The following is a 16,847-nucleotide window of genomic DNA, read 5'->3' as shown; positions in this document are numbered from 1 at the left end:
TTTATAATTGAAAACATTAAAATAAGAATGAGACCACAGAAAACGTTACAATTGTGATATTTAACAAACAATTAATTGTAGCATTCATAGTTTATATTCATGGAACTTTTTGTTATTCCCGGAACATGACCTCATTTAACAGAAGTAGAATCACACTTGATGGCCGTTGCTAAATCTGCCTTACGGTACGGTCTACAGATACGGCACATCTGCGGATATTCTATGTAAGTTGATCAACTACCGCTAAAATCTAAAAATATATAATTAAATAATTTTGAAGATCCCGCTTCTGGAGCCACCATTGAATGGGCATACCTATAGGGACACTGGTCGATATGGATTTATCCTTCCCCCGGTTCACATTATTCCGAACGCAGAGGAGGCACTGATAGGCATTGTGGCCCTTTTAGATAAGTGTAAAGAGGTGGGCTATCTTAAGCTCAAGAGTACACAGTAAGTGCTGGGAAATTCAATGTGCAATAAAATAATAAAGATTATCTGCAGATAATCACTGGGGTTAAGTTTCATTAGAGTTAAGCTAAGTAACACGAACTCAGTAGTTGTTCAAAATGCGTCTGCTTTGGTTGCTTGCCACGCTGGTGGCTCTAACAAGTGCTGGGATCCTTAAGGATGCTCCCAAGGAGCGCTATGACAATTTCAGGGTGTATAAGCTAACCATACAGAACCAGTTCCAGTTGTCTGTGATCGAAAAACTTGCTGAGCTGACGAAGAAGGTAAGTTTTCCAGTATCTGAAGTCGAAGAATTTAAGATACATTTACGTTTTGGTGCTTAGTACAATATTTGGAAGGAGTTTGACGAGCATACCAAGCAGTTGGACATCATGGTTAGTCCTGAGGAGCTTAGCCGCTTCCAGAATCTTCTCATGTTCAATAACATTAGCAGTGAGCTAATGATCGAAAACGTCCAAGAGTAAGTAAGAGGTTAAAGCCACTTGAGACGATAAGATCGCTCGATTAGCTAACCATTAGTGCGTGCTCATTTGGGGCCATATTGATAACGATCGGATCCCCTTTTAGACGTATCGACGAGGAGCAAGTCACGGCCACTGCAGATAGTGGCACCTTTGGCTGGACGAAGTACTACGAGCTGGAGGAGATTGAGGCCTGGTTGGATGAGGTACTAGCTACATATCCCGCGGTGACCGAGGAGTTCATTGTGGGCAAGTCATACGAAGGTCGCACTATTCGGGGCATTAAGATTTCGTACAAGACTGGCAATCCGGGCATTTTCATCGAGTCCAACATCCATGCTCGAGAGTGGATCACCTCGGCCAGTGCCACGTGGTTCATCAATCAGCTCTTGACCTCAAAGGAAGCCGAGGTGCGGAACTTGGCCGAGAGCTACGACTGGCACATTGTGCCCGTTTTCAATGTAGATGGTTTTGAGCACTCACACAAAAAGGTGGCTACAAACTATGGCTGATTATATACTTTCTTTTAATACATATAATTTCTTAAATTTAAGGATCGTATGTGGCGCAAGACGCGTCAACCACATGCCACCAATGCCTGCATCGGAGCCGATGCCAATCGAAACTTCGACTCTCATTGGCTGGAGAACAATGGAGCATCGAATAATCCCTGCAGCGAGACCTTTGCCGGAGACACGCCTGGATCGGAGCCGGAAGCCAAGGCCTTGGTCGAGTATTTGACCAAGATCAAGGACCAGTTCAGTGTGTACATATCCTTCCACTCCTATGGACAGTATCTGCTCTCTCCCTACGGACACACGAAAGAGGAGTTCCCCGAGAACTATGACGATATCCTGACTATTGGCAAGGCCTTTGCCGATGCGATTGAAGGATTGCCATACGGCACTGTCTACCAATATGGGTCTACTGCTGATGTGCTTTGTGAGTATTGCTACTTAATCGAAAGAGTTTGATCACTAAAATTGTATTCCTTTGTGCAGATGTGGCCACTGGAACCTCTGTGGACTGGGTGTTCAACGAACTGGATAAGAAGATTGGTTACACAATCGAATACCGTGACAAGGGCCGTTATGGCTTTATCCTGCCACCCGTGCAGATCATTCCCAACTGCGAGGAGCTGATGGTTGGAATGCTGGCTTTGATTGAAAAGACCAAGGAGCTGGGTTACTTGTAAGGGCACAATTTATTTGAGTCGAGTAAGCCGTTTACTCGTTTTCATTAAAATACCTCACGTAAGAGGCCAGCAAGTCGTCCATTTTGTATCCTTGGGTCGTGCTGCACAGCAGTTTCGAGGCTCCGATCATGTTACCGAATCGGATGTGGAAGTGGTTCTTACCCGAACTCCAGATACCCAACTGGGAGTACTCGTAGCTGCGAAGGATCTCTTTGGTTTGTGGATCCAACAGATGAAATCCAGAGCTGTTGATTGCTACTAAAAGTGTTTCGGGAAGGGCATCTTCGTTCTGTTGTTTCACCACGAAGAACGTGGAACCGAAGCAAGAGAAATGGCAGAGTTCTTGGAGGAACAAAAACTTAGCATGATCCTCCGCCAAGTGATCGCGGTGGAGTTTTGGCAGGATTTGTTGCCTCCATTCAGCCACGGTTTGAAGAGGTATTAGATCTTCTGGTATTAAACGTGGCAGCACTTCCGGTAGTCGCTGCAAGCTAACATCACGATCCGCACTGTACACAAAACCTGCCAGATGCGAGGCCTGCTCGCAATCGATGGGATAATAGCCCTTCAAGTACTTGTGAAGCTCTTGGGGATAGCTGAAGATCACATCTCCATTTGGGTCATCTCCTGGAAGGTTGTTCAACCACAACTTCCTCATAAAGTGCAGCTGGTAGTGGCCATCGGATATGGAACGCAGGGTCTTCTGCTGTTTTAGCCAGTAGATAAGTTGAGTTATGAAATCAAACACGAAGTCTTCCTCCGGCATGGCATACACCCTATCGCCGGTCTTCAGAAAAATACTATAACCCACGGCCGACTTGAGCTCCAATCTCTGGGCTATATCTGCAATAAGTTCGGCTCCCCGGGTGTGTGACTCAATTTCGAAAGCTTCAACTGTGTCATCGGGGAAATATATCTTGTGGTAGATGTGCAAGCAGCGCTGCTGAATGCCCTCAACCTCAATCAAATGTGGTGCTTGTTTTCGCTGTCCCTGGGCCAAAGATCGCTTCAATCGTTTGAGGCAGGCATCTGCTAGAGCATCGGCACGCATGCGCAACAGGATGATAAGTTCCCTCATAATCAGGACACTGGGAGCCACCAAACCCGTGGCCAAGTAGAGCAGGTCCCAGCCCCGCTTCTCGCTTTCGCTGGATGGATTGTCGGTCAGCTGCTTCATCAGCTGGCAATAGAGTTCGTCACATAAAAGAGGATGCTGTAGTGCTGGCTGGAAGATGAGGTCCGTGTTTACCGGTAAATTGCTCCTTGCTATCTCGCCCATGTACTAAGTGGGGATATTTTAATGAAAGATATATTTATATATATATATATAAATTGTATAATATAATATAATGCAGTTTCTTACCTTAAGAATGTGATGATGAATAACCAGAGCTTGTTGGAAAAGAGGCGGTACCTTGACTACAGTTTTAAGAAGAGGTGCTTTCAGTGGTTCAGGAGAAAACTGCGAGAGGGAAGCCTTATCCGAGCTAAAAAAGAAATAGAGTATTACACAAATATTAAAACCTCCTTAAGAACTTCCACTTACTCTAATGGCTCCCTAAATTGTGTGTCAGCCAGCTGAGAGATGTTATGTTGACGACGACGAGAATGATTTACCCGAGGAGTTGGTTTCGGGGGTTCCTTGAATCTGCCCTCCCTAAATATATCTAGTAGCTTATCACTGGGTTTGGTGAGGGTGGCCAAAATGCGAACATTCCCAGCAGCAAAGTGACCCCAATGGCCATTAACACAGCCCCTGTAAGTGTCTTGGGCATTGCCAGATAATAGTTGGGCACCTGTTACACCCGCCTCGAATTCGATGAGGTCACCGATGGATAGGACTAGGAAATCCTCTTGATCTCCCTCCACGACCTGGTCAAGTGCAACTCCATAGCTTGAACGCTGGCGGAGATTGTCCAGCATATAGTTTATCATCTCGTTGGCATCTTGAGCTGTGCTGCACTGTAGCACAAAATTGCAATGTTCGAAGGTCATAACATGCAATTCGTCATTTGCTTCTAAATGAACTTTCAGTAACTCGCCGAAACTACAGGAGGCCAGCACCTGTTCGGTTTCGTCGATAAGGAAAAGGCCTTTGGAATTGATGCCCAGAATCAGTTCATCGCTCTGGAGTTTTGGTCCCTCTTTGCGTACCACTTCGAACAGACGGGAGTGTCTCATGGGCCAAGATAGATGTGCAAAAAGACAGATATCCTCCTTGGCTCTCTGCTGAGCCTCTAATTGTAGATCATTCTGTTCTTCCCTAACATAGGAGCTCTTTTCGTAGGTAGCGGCTATAAGGCGACTCCAGTTTTCGATGGCTCGTTCGCCTGGAGCTAGGAGATCACTGGGAACAAACGCAGTTATCTCAGAGGGTTTCAATCGAACGATCTCACCCGGTCCATGCTCTATAAAACAGGCCAGGGCGCACACCATAGCAATGTCCTTCTCGGAGCGACAACGATACTCTCCGCACTTTAATCCGTTCAGGATTTGCTTGTATATCAGCTGAGTGGCCTTAGGATCCATCGATGGATCATACCAAGTTGGAAATAGCTCCTTGCGGAGGTACAGTTTCCAAGGCGCATCCAGCCGACGTTGTTCACACTCCGAAATGGCATCTAGAACATGCTCCTGACCAGCTCCCAGTGGCATTAGCTTTCCGTTTAGTGACATTACCAGGCCAAAGCCAAATGTATCGGTTAGACCCAAGCCCTGGCAAAGTTGTTGTACAGCCTCTCGAGATGTACTTGCCGCATCCACCTGCAACCTCCTCTGCTGTCCGTCCATCAGCTGAATGTCCAACTTGAGGGGCTGACGTTCCCGGATCGCCTGAAGTTCGAAAAGCGACGGTGGCTGACAGCGGGATCCATTGACCAGAGTTCTCTCCAATCGCTGGAGGCAGGGTGTAGCCTGCAATTGGGCGGTTCCCTGCTTCATGAAACTTCGCAAATGGGGCTCAAAGTCGGTGCTCGGTGCAAAGCAGCTCAAGCAAAGCGAAAGGAGCAACCATCCCCGGGAATAGGAGCTGCGACTGGGGTTAAGATATAGCTGTTTGCAGATCTGGGCCAGGATTTCATCTCTGCAATGCAATATTGATAAGTATGATTCAAGTTTTAAGTTTTACAGAAACATACCTTAAATTGTCCTTGAGTATTCCATGCCCTATGATGAAATGCAATTTATCTAAATGACTACTGGGAACGTTAAGCCAGTGTTGATAGAATTCCGCGGCTTCCTTATGACCTCTTCCAACAAGTTGTTGTGGTCGCCTTTGGGCTTGACGCATAAACAAACGTGGCTTATAAGAACCAGAAGTGTTTAAGAATCTGGACAATTCATTCATCAAGTTTTCATTATCGTATGCTGTAAAAGTAGGCGAGCGAACAATCTCCGGCAAGTCACCCATGAAGCGGAGAATGGTCAACCAAATGGCCTAGAAATTAATACAAGTTATTGTGTTTATTTAACTTATACAATACAAAACTCACCTTAGAAGCCATTTCATCTACGGCAAGCTCATGTTTCAATAAAGATTGCTTAAGAGGTTTTCGTTCGTGTTGCGCTGTGGCGCCTCCACAAAAGTAGGTTGAGGCATATTTCAAATAACTAAAGTCGGTGGTATCGATATTATTGGTCACTGGCTTCGGTAGGCGTATAGTATCGCCAGAAGAAATATAATTGAGTTTCCTCAATGCAGCCTGAAAAAATAATTAAGGTCAAGGGTTTAATTACAGGGTAAACATAGGTTGAAACACTCATACAAATTATTTTCACTTTCCTAGTTTCATTCTCTTATACTGTGTACCCACACACTCAGTTTATAATTCAGTCGCATTAATTATTTTGACAACTGTAATCTGAGTGCCACTTATCAAGAGGTGCTTTACTCGTAAGCTTTCATAAATATATACTGGTACGGCTATGCTGCACCCGAAGATATGCCTTCGCGATAAGGCGCCGGCGATTATTTACGATCCCGTTTTATTTCATTTATCATTTGGTATTTGTTTTAAACTTCTGCCGCCACCTGATAACGTTTGGTATTGGCCACGCTTCGGACAAAAAAAAACGGGGGTCTCACCTCCGGAATTTGTTTTGCAGCAATTTAGTTGCTGACTAAAGACGATACGGCGTGGATCTGCGTTCTAAGAAATGGTTTGACCATTGAAAGTGGGGAATTCTTCAAATTTTGATTAATAAAATTTAATTTTTTTGGTGGTGCGCAGTGGTTTGTTTTATTCAAGTGTTTATGCACGACTCGTTTTAGTCAAAAACCAGGACTATGAATATTTTACTAAGTTAAGTATTATAGAAAATTTAAAAACTATTAAGAATGTAATCATTAGCTATTTGACCTTTAACCCAAGAGTTTTTAGAAACATTTGACGAAGAAAGGTAAGGAAATTGGCTCATAAATAAGCTTCCTGATAATCTAGTTTAATGGTCCTACAAAACTGCTCAATATAAAAATAAAGAAACCAAGTGGTGCTCTTGAAAGGACGAAGACCGTAAAATCTTTAAAGTATTCTACTTAAAAAAATCGTAATAAATATATAGTACTCTCAAGTAAAAAGTAAGGTATCATAAATAAAATGCAACGTGTAGAAGAACACATTTTCATAAGAATTAGTGAACAATAGGTGTAAATTGTTTTATTTTTTATAAAATTTAATTACCGCTTGATTTATTTAAAAACCTTGAAAGCATTCAGGCTTTTTAATAAATATACTTTAATAACGAAGACGGTTATTGTGAAAAAAAACTAATCGAATGTATTTCGTATCTATTGAATGAAATAAATTAATTTTCTACAAGATAACACTGAAACGCCCTTGTAAGCCATTTGGACTACTCATGTCCATGGTTTAAATTTCTAGACTTCAGAGCTGATGACTCAATCTGATTTGGGCTTTTTGAAGTATAATGGTGAATGCAATCCCAAAGTGCAAATGTGATGTGGGACGCTCACTGGACTTGGACACAAAGCACAAAAGCTGGATCGGGGAATTCCACACGACCCCAAAACCATACAACCACAACCAACGCAGACGATTAAACACACGAACAATTTGCGCATTTATATCTATATATGCCTTAAAGGGTTTTATTTACAGAGTTTAATAAATATGATACAAGTAAAAGTAAGGAATATTTAACAAAAAGCAATCACAAGCCAAGATAATATGTTGGTCTATACAAGCTGACATATACTGTACTTATATATAAGATTTGTACATTAAAAAGAGCCAAATGGATGTCCCAAAATCAAATAGGATTGTTCCAACTTGGAGCCAAAGCCAAATTGAGTCGATGGACTGGAAAAAAACGCTTGAAGATATACTGATCAGTAGGGTAGTTCCATTTGTTTGGAAATAAAATTAACCGAATTTAAAAGAATTTTGATTTAACTATTAAATAAATAATTCCCTTCAGTATAAACAAAAAATATATGAATAATGTTAACCAAATTAGTTTGCTTTTGTTGATTTAGTTAGTATAAAATGAAAAAAATATTTATTTACAATTTTTTAGAACATATTTTAGTTACAGAACGTCTAAGACTCTTTTAAAGACTTTTTTCGGCTATTTTTCTAATCCCAAAGGAACAAATCCCACTGATCAGAACTAACCATTATCTAGTGTGTTTATTCTCCAGCACCAGCTATCCCAAAATATCAGCCAAAGCTACATGTGTCTAGTTTGTTCGGGGCTGTTCCCAAGTCCCAGCCTGATTCGCTACTAGAGGCGGGTCTGGTTGACAATCTTCCGAGGCGCCGCCTCATAATAGTTGACCGGGCGGGACAGGAGCTTGGTGGGCACATCTTTGCGCAGGCGCAGTGCCTGCTCGAACATCAGAGACTTCTCTTTGACATTCGGCCCCAGAGGACCACTCACATCGGGTTCGTCGTTGAGGAAGCGGAACACATCGTCCACCATCTGTTTGGAGGACTCCACATCGATGGTTCCCCCAGGACTCTCGGGTATGGCATTTATCCTGCTGGTGGCACTGGCGGGTCGCGTGGCCAGTGGGGCAACTGCAACTATCGTGGTGGGTGGTGGTGGCAGGGACATTCGGGCCTGTTGGGTTGGAGGCAGCGGCGCCTGTTGCTTGAAGGACTTTTCCCTCCTGGGCTGCTGAACTGCAGCCATGGCCAGGGCATTACGGGCAGCAGCCTCGGCCTTGAGCCTCTGCTCCTCCTTCAATCGCTTGTCCTCCAGATCCTTTTGCTCCTTCAGCTTTTGCTCCTTCAGTTGCTGTAGTCTCAGCAGCTCTTCGGCTTCCTTTAGCTTGGCCAACTTCAGTAGCTCCTCCTTCTTCATCTGCTGCTGCTTTCGTTTCTCCACTAACTTTTCCTGGAAGTCTTTGCGCACCAGATAGCCCCGACTCAAAGCCTGGAGTTTGATGGTTCGACATCTGACCATCGTGAACTTGGTGGTCAACTGCTGAGCAGCTATACAGGCTCCAAGGCGATGGAATCCCTGCCGCATTATCTGGTACTTACGACGCTGCAGGCGACCCCGCCAATATCGCTGAACAGTGATAATAGCCTCGCGGTACCTCTTCAGATAGCGTCGGAATAGAACCCTTCTGATACCTCGCTGTATGGTCACAATGCTCTTGAGCATCAGCTGTGATCGCTGCAGTTCTAGACTGCCATCATCGTCGTCCCTCAGGAAAAGCTTGGTTTTTCCATACTGACGATCGGAATCGGCGGGTAGAGCAACTTCACAGATCTGCCGCGCCACCGTTCGGCAGTCGCATTTTTCCAGAGGGCCTACAGGTGGCACCAGGAGGCGGTATCTCTCCACGAAGGCCCGGTAGGCGTGGCGGATCGGGTAGCCCGCCCTTCGAATGCGAGCGGTCTCCATCATTCCCGAGTAGCGCAACTGTCGCACACACAGCTCCTTGTCAAAGTTCTGAGGATTGAATGAAAATCAAGGTAAATAAATATAAATAACAGTTGAATAATATATACTTGAAGAGGGTATGAAATGTATTGAAATGTACGAGTGAATGACTTCTAGGCCATATATGTGTGTTTACTATACCATTTTTATTCAGTGGTCTAAAGATTTGTTTAGGCTATAATGCAACACGAGCAAATACTAAATACTATTTCTCATAGACTGTTTTTTTTTTTTAATTGGATCCACTTAATTTGGATTTAAAAAAAAAAAAACACTTCTGTTTTATTTCTTAATTTAATTATTTTACTCACCTTTGGCTCCTTGTATTCATTTGGCTTAATGCATCGTATAAAGTAGGGATGAGCTTGCGATAAAGTGCGCATCAGCATGTCCAAAGAGTTCCTAAACTTCACACACAAAGTGGGCTGTTTCTTGGCCGTATCCATGGGCATCTCATGAGGAAATATATCCACCAAATACTTGTTAGCAGATCGCTGAACCAGTGTCCTCAGATCACTGCTGAAAGAATCTCGATTCTTTTCGAGGAAGCCCATTGGGTTGTACATAACCACGCCGGCATAATGACGAATGCCGAAAAGAGACGTTTGTGTGGTTTTTCCTTTCACGTAAATGGATCGATTGCCATGCTGGACATGTAGCTTTTCGAGGAGAGTTTGATCGGTGCCCTTGGGAAACTTGGACTCCTCATCAATGAGAGACATCAAGTTCATGGGTTTCATGCCAATCAGATCCAGAATTTGCTGATTGTCCTGGAACTCAATGTGCTGCCAATTGATGTGCTCGTTTTGGTACTCATCCTGCTCCATCTGTGGGTTAAAAATACTGAGTAATTGTCAAAAAAAAAATCATTTATTTTGTTTGCCTACCTTGAAGATATGTCCCACGAAAAACTGCTGTAGATTCTCATTGGCATAGTTGATGCACAGTTGCTCGAAGCTGTTATTGTCAAAGTTCTCGAAGCCGAAGATATCCAGAACACCAATGCTATTCATGGGCTGATCGATTTGCTTGTTTATGGTCTCATTAATTCTTCGCACAATGCGCACAAATATGCCATCGTAGAGCGACTTCACAAACGCATCTCGCCCTTCGAGAGCCGCCTCCTTGGACAAACTGGTGGTCACATGCTCACCATGCACAAAGATCGTCCTTTGGGTGAGTGCCGCATTTAGAGGGGGCACGGGTAATCCCAGTAATTGAGCAACCCTCTGTAGATTCGGTGTGTCGTCTATCTCAGCAGCTTCCAAGTTGGCCACCTCCGTGGCCGTGAATCTCAGGTTACCCAGATGCAAAATAGCCGCCAGTAGACTGAGTATGCTCCACACTTCCTCGGGCTTAAATGAAAGCACCTTCATGGCCGCCCGTATGTCGGCAAAATCCTTGGCATCTCCCTTGCCGGGCAATGTGAAGCATCCACCTTGGGCCAAATAATGATACTGACTGGGCGATTGCTCCTGCAACTTAAGACGCTCTCTTTCTGGCGCTGAAAGTCCAGCCAGCATGCAATAGAAAATGTGATAATTGCGTTCCTCACGGCTCTGGAAAACAATGCGCGACTTCTCCAAAAGATACTGCTGTATTCTGGCTCCCTGAATGGCACCCTCCGGTGTGAATCTGATCTCGATATACTTTCCGAACCGCGAAGAGTTGTCATTGCGCACAGTTTTGGCATTGCCGAAGGCCTCCATAATGGGATTTGCCTCAATAATTTGCTGCTCGATCCACGAGTGTTTGCCGCTAATTGCGGCCAGGTATTGCAGTATCAACTTGGTGCTCTCTGTTTTCCCAGCACCCGATTCTCCACTGATCACCACACACTGATTCTCCTTGAGTCTCTGCAGTCTTTGAAAGGCATTGTCACTAATGGCAAAAATGTGAGGAGGCAGTTCAGTTAGGGTCTTTTTCCTGTACAGCTGAATCTCGCGATTCGTGTAGATGGGCAGAATCTGGTAGGGATTGATGGCCACCAACATAGAGCCAGTGTAGGTCTAAAATTAGAAATGCTTTATTACGAAATGTCTCTAATCAATTTCAAGTGAATAAACTCACATAAATTAGCTGCTTGGCATAGCGATTCTGCAGGTTCCTTAGAATGGTATACTCCTGTAAGTCTCCCAATGTGATCATGTCCTCCACATCCTCCTGCGATGTAATATGCATGGCCTTCAGGACATCCCCCGCTGGCACCCAGAACTGTTTGTTTAGGTCGTCGCAAACCAAGGTCTGCGTTTTTTCCGTTCTCACTATCCGAGCCCCAAAAGGCACGGCGAATTCACTGGTAGTATTCTGCGGCTTCACCCACACATACTCGCCCTGTATTGATAGAAACACAAAATAACAGAGATTAGAGTCGGGGCGTCAATGGGATTATCTCTAGAATCTAACCTACGCCAACCCAAACAAGTGGCTCATATCTCCAAATTTACAACTGAAAACAGCTGCTATCACAGGCGTGCAGGCATTATTTTACACGGTTAGTTTATAAATTTAGTAGTGCAGTTCATAAACTGAACCAATAATAAGGTCTTATCTGGTCATGTTCATAAAGATCAACGAACTTTAATTTTTAAAGTTATTTATAAAGCTAGAAATAACTCACATTTGAAAGAAACAAAGTTTATTCAATTTCCTTTGATTCCATGAACAGCCCCATAAAAAAATCGATTTTAGAAACTCGATAAGAAATCAGCAATGGGTCCATATCGTTGTAAAATAATTTACCTATGGAACCCCCTAAATATCCAATGATATCTTTAAGCTTTTATAACTCTGCCACACCCAAACGAAAATCGAAGTAAAAAGTATATTATTTTATGGTAAGCATATAGTTTGCTTTGTCTACGTTATATATATCGTATTTTTCGAAATAAAAGGCTTAAGTATAGGTAACGAAACGGTAGCCGCTTTTGCAAATAATTGTAGTTGTTGCCAGGCGTTATCTTATCGTCGATATACAAAAAAGGTCTTATCGGTATTCAAAAATCGAAGCACTGGTAACAGAGTAACACTACATGACACGGCAGCCGAACAGGTTATAATTGCCGAAAAAAGGAAAAGGTCACTATGCAGTGCGAACCTAAAGACGAATCAAATCAATTGACTCCAGAATGATATTTTTGGGTATCAATCCACAACGACCTTGCTTATCTCTTGTTAGATTAGATTAAATACCAATTTTCGTCTGTGCAGCTGATGTCACCTATCATCTATTCATAAAAAATGACATAAAAACCTGGCTAAAAATGCCGTCCACTTATATTTTAAAACTTTCCTTTCACCATAAATACTGTTCGGCAATCAGAAATTTTTACTAATCGAAATGTTAGACTGTGAGATCACCACCACTAAATATGACTCATGATATTCACTAATCTTAAATATTTGAACAATTAGTGTGCTAATGGCTGTGCAAGTCTAACTCTTGGAAGAACTAGAAAATACAAACAAAAACAGACTGATAAGACGAATTTAAACGAGGACAATACATTCCATTATAGACAGCTTTGGATTTACAATATGCCAAAGCCATTTATTGAGCTTTTTCGTATCTCTTTTCCAGTGCCAATCGATTATTGGCTAAGTATTTGATAAGGCATTTGCCGTTAGAGGAAGTATCCGGAATTTATGAAGGATTATTTTTGGCTTTTTCCTGCAAATCAAACTTGAGACATTTTTGAGCTCGTGACGGACACAATCTAATGTTAGGCTACCTGCTCGTAAATACTTTATGCCCATAATCACGGGTATTACTACATTCCAATTAGCACACGTGTAGGCAAGTGTCGGTGATAAGAGGGGAAGTTTAAAATTGAAATGAGCCCATGATATAAAGCAGAGCAAAGTGTCAAAGGAATGTGATAAAACGTTTCGGTTCGGTTATCACTATCAATTTTCTGATAACCAGAGCAACTGGATGGGAGAAAATGCCACGACAACCAGGAAGTCACCTTATATACATACGTATAGTATATGTATCCCACTTACAAGTTGCCGCACAAATTCGGACATGGCTGGTTTTTTTTCGGCTTGGCCAATTATTTCACTTCACCCCACTTCACAGACACACGCGCCGTCGACGGTACTTAATTGGCAAATATTTGCCCAAAGATTTCGGTTCTGTTGCCACAGCCGTTTTTAATCGAAGTTCTCTGTAGTTCTGTTCGGTTCGGAGTCTCGCAAACGTCTGAGCTCTGCTCAATGGGGCCCTCGAACGTTTTGGCTGGCGAGCTGTTATCTCGGCTGATAATGAATATTGAATGCTTTTTGGCAGCCCTTATCGCCCCGGTCTCCATATGGCGGTGCTCTCAGCAAAAAAAAAAAAAGGAAAAAAGAAAATAAATTTAGAACTGCGTACCCCTTGCATTTTGCATACGTCATGATTAGCCGTATAATGTATCGATGGCTGTCTGATGAAAGTTGCTTATCTGGCGATGAGCTGCACATTGACTTATGTCGGAGTAATGCCGTAACTGACCTGCCCATGAGTCATGTGATTGGTCATGTGGAGATAATGCCAATATGCCAATGCCAATATAATGCAATATAAAGTACCTGACTCTAAGGGGTTGTGACTTCAGTCGAAGGCTGAAAACAATCGATTAAGAATTGGGTGAAGTACCTTTCTGTGATACTAACCCTAACCCATAATTTCATTAATAATCCTTATCTGCTTCATTTGACTCCATTCATTCAATTTCTTAAGATTTTAAAGGTAAGTTTAGAATATATTGATGCATATTTAATGAAAATATTTGATAGAAATCCCTATAGATATATAAAAAAATGTTTACTTCGACGAATTTATGCATAAAGATTTTCGGCTAATGTATAATTGAAATGATGAATACATTGCTTTGACTGAGATATTTAAAGTACATTACTCATAAATATTGGGCATATAACCTAGAGAAGTCGTTCAATATATTCTTTACCACGATTTTAAAATTGTTTTCCCTTTATCCCTTTTCTCATTTAATTATTTAAACTGCTTTATATTGTATAATTAAATTTTCCATCATGAAATGCATACCTCAAAATAATCTGTAGAACGTTTTAAATTTTTAATTATATTCAGCTTTTGCCTTTATAATATTTTTAAGGAAAACAAAATGCTTAAAATATATTTATTTTATTTTCTTGAAAGGCTGGTTCTTTATCAATTTTTTACCAATAAGAATTGATTATTTTCTCAATGACATATATATAAAACTTCACTACGCAGTTTAAGTAAATGTTATAAATATCACAATCAGGTGTCATTTCGAATGAAATGGTTTCCAAAACAAAAAGCACGAAACTTCTTATAATTATATTTCTTCCTATATTACCCCACGTATTGTTTTCAATTCCATAAACTTCGATTTCAATCAAGATAACAAAGTTCAACAGTTAAACATTTGGTGACTATTCGTCATTCATATCGGTCGATACGACAGCACTTGTCATGAGCTTCGGTAATTTGTTAGGAATTATAATCATTATTAAATGGGATTGTTTATTTAGCGACCAGTGGCAGAGATAACATTAGCAGCAAGTAAACAAATTCAAATCCACGTTGAGAGCAACTGCCGACTTGTTCCTAGCAAAAAAAAGTGAACATTTTATTTAATCAATTGACTTAAGAATATTTGTGAAGGAGTTACTTTGAATGGAGGTAGCCCATATTACTCATACGACATGTGGCCTGCACACGGTGTGCATTAAATACTGAAATACAATTCTACTGAACAAGATAATAAAACAATACGTCCGTAAAACCATACAGTTGTTTACATAAATATTTTTTTTGCCGATGATAATAAACTTTTAAATGCACGGTGGAATAATAAAATAGGTAAACATGAATCCAATATAATCCAATTCTATTTGCATTTTAAATGATATTATTATTTGAAGAAATATAGATAAGGTACGCAGAAGTGTAAAAGAGAATAACAATTTAACAAAGAACACATCATGTACTACTTTTAAATGTATTTTAAAGCACTACTACCAGATTACCGCGAAGCGACTTCTCCCCTTGATTTTGCTGTTGGCCACAACGTCATCGCTGCCAGTAGATTATTTTGGCCTTAGCAAATTGTACGGCGATGAGCGAGGAAGCAGCTCCAAGTGGCTGTAACAAATTTCAGGTGCCCAGGGGGACGTCGAATGGCACGTGCCGAATGAAACACATCGGAAGACGCGGGCTCTTCTGTGGCATCTCGGGGGGTGACTTTCCCGACCGGTGAAGGATGTGGCTGCCAATCCTGCCAGCTGCAAGCATTAATCCCCTTCGGCTTTTTTTTTTCTTTATCGCAGCGAGTCCTTGGCGGAATGCAACGAACCCTCATGAAAAGCTCTCGCAATGGGCGAATGTCGCGCGTTAAAAGCGCAATTAGTATTATCCTGGGAGTGTGCTTAGCAGGAGCAACATGCGGACGAGCTGGGACAGCTAAGTCAGCTGAGCGGGCTCAGCTTTTGACCCAATTTCGGACGTCATAAGTCCAGCGACGGACACTACAAAGAAGAGACTAAGGAGGCTTTACACTGAGAAATGTAAGCAATTTAAAGTAATTAAGAATTATTAAATAATTATTTGCTCACAAACATTAAAAAAAAATAATTCGAGTTAAATAACAGAAAAGTTAAACAACAATTTAAGAACAATTACGTGATTCTGACTTTAAGTAAACTTCCTTGTAAAACTGTTTATTATTGCTCTATTATACCCAAAAAAAAACAAATTGATAAACGGAAAAATTCCAGTTGATGACATATTTATTCACGAACATTTATGAGTCGATGTTCTGATACGCTGAAGACATAAGTTTAACGTTTTGAAAAAAAAGCTTAACTTTATTTTGATAGCCCATATTTTTCATTTTCTTTCTGAATCGTTGTGAATTTTCTCTGCCTAGAATAAAGAAAAAGGCCGAAGATGACAGCAAAGACTTTTCACTTTTCCCTGACACTCGCCGACTGCTGGCGGCACATTAAAATTCAATTAAAGTCGGCGGCGGCTGGCCAAAGGACATGGACAGAAGGCGAGTGTGCCGTCATAAATTCCACGGCGATAACGCGGCGTATGCGCAATGTCATGCAATTTGTTTTGAGTTACTAGTTGCAAGGTGAGCGCTAGCAATCATCGTCAGGCGAGTATTTACAATGTTTGCCGTGTCTCTCAGATAGCATCATCGCATCCACCGCTGCCCTCGCTTGCTGCCACTGATAATTCAGTGATGGCGATGTACCACCCACCAGCCATTGGCCGACCCCTTCCACCCAACCACCACCCACTCTCAAAGACATTGTTGACCTATATTTGGGCATCAATGAAACGCGAACGAAGCGAACGGGGGAAACAACAAAGGCAGCGCATTTTCAATGCTATTGAGTAAGTTGAGTAAAAGCTCCCAGTAGCCGCTTAGCTGGAGAAAAGCTATCGCCATCACTCTTTTCCCTCGGTGCTCAGGCGAAGCTTTGGGACTGGAAGAGAAAGCTGCTATCCTCTCTCAATCTAAAAAAACAATTTATTCGAATAGATAACGTTATACCGTGATGGCGGAAACTTAAAATTCGTGGGAGCAAAACAAACTTTTAACATAGAATTATAAAAAATATTTTGCTATTTAATATCCTGCAATTAAAATATGGAATTTGTTAAATAAAATACTTTTGTCTTTAAATTGTTCTATTTTTATATTATATTATGCAAAATCTACTCTTTTTGACTTTCTTTTTATAAACTATTTTTAATCTTAACTTAAGTTGTTTGACATTACAATAAAAATAATATAAAGAACAAT

The 16,847-nt window shown here is 41.6% G+C and overlaps 2 protein-coding genes and 1 long non-coding RNA gene across 8 annotated transcripts; 2 read left to right on the top strand and 1 right to left on the bottom strand.

Annotated features, from left to right (window-relative positions):
• The first annotated feature begins 87 nt into the window (after positions 1 to 87).
• On the top strand, positions 88 to 2,200 carry LOC128262734 (zinc carboxypeptidase). Its single transcript, XM_052997187.1, has 7 exons — positions 88 to 224; positions 281 to 453; positions 505 to 734; positions 795 to 931; positions 1,039 to 1,423; positions 1,487 to 1,874; positions 1,934 to 2,200. Exons 3-7 carry the CDS (start codon positions 570 to 572, stop codon positions 2,125 to 2,127), a joined length of 1,269 nt encoding a protein of 422 aa, XP_052853147.1. The 5' UTR covers positions 88 to 224; positions 281 to 453; positions 505 to 569; the 3' UTR covers positions 2,128 to 2,200.
• LOC128262729 (myosin-VIIa) lies at positions 2,159 to 13,292 on the bottom strand. 3 transcript variants are annotated; one of them, XM_052997179.1, is made up of 10 exons: positions 13,045 to 13,292; positions 11,110 to 11,373; positions 9,927 to 11,048; positions 9,351 to 9,866; positions 8,026 to 9,048; positions 5,619 to 5,828; positions 5,265 to 5,563; positions 3,674 to 5,209; positions 3,491 to 3,614; positions 2,159 to 3,409 (listed from the first exon to the last, which is right to left on the bottom strand). In XM_052997179.1, the coding sequence occupies exons 1-10, from the start codon at positions 13,066 to 13,068 to the stop codon at positions 2,159 to 2,161; spliced, it is 6,369 nt and encodes a 2,122-aa protein (XP_052853139.1). In that variant the 5' UTR covers positions 13,069 to 13,292. The 3 variants fall into 3 exon arrangements, with proteins under 3 accessions (XP_052853139.1, XP_052853140.1, XP_052853141.1); XM_052997180.1 differs by lacking the exon at positions 13,045 to 13,292 and adding an exon at positions 11,660 to 12,248; XM_052997181.1 differs by lacking the exons at positions 2,159 to 3,409; positions 3,491 to 3,614 and having other exon boundaries at positions 5,145 to 5,207; positions 13,045 to 13,278.
• Positions 13,293 to 13,631: 339 nt separating this feature from the next.
• Positions 13,632 to 16,654, top strand: LOC128261324 (uncharacterized). 4 transcript variants are annotated; one of them, XR_008268252.1, is made up of 5 exons: positions 13,632 to 13,771; positions 15,044 to 15,191; positions 15,361 to 15,597; positions 15,960 to 16,169; positions 16,227 to 16,654. It is a non-coding gene; the product is annotated as an uncharacterized LOC128261324 (long non-coding RNA). The 4 variants fall into 4 exon arrangements; XR_008268251.1 differs by having other exon boundaries at positions 15,044 to 15,597; positions 16,227 to 16,651; XR_008268253.1 differs by lacking the exon at positions 15,044 to 15,191 and having other exon boundaries at positions 13,653 to 13,771; positions 16,227 to 16,651.
• Positions 16,655 to 16,847: the final 193 nt, after the last annotated feature.

Source organism: Drosophila gunungcola, unplaced genomic scaffold (genome assembly GCF_025200985.1).
Source record: "Drosophila gunungcola strain Sukarami unplaced genomic scaffold, Dgunungcola_SK_2 000001F, whole genome shotgun sequence".
Taxonomy (NCBI): domain Eukaryota; kingdom Metazoa; phylum Arthropoda; class Insecta; order Diptera; family Drosophilidae; genus Drosophila; species Drosophila gunungcola.
This window is presented reverse-complemented; position numbering and strand designations above follow the sequence as displayed.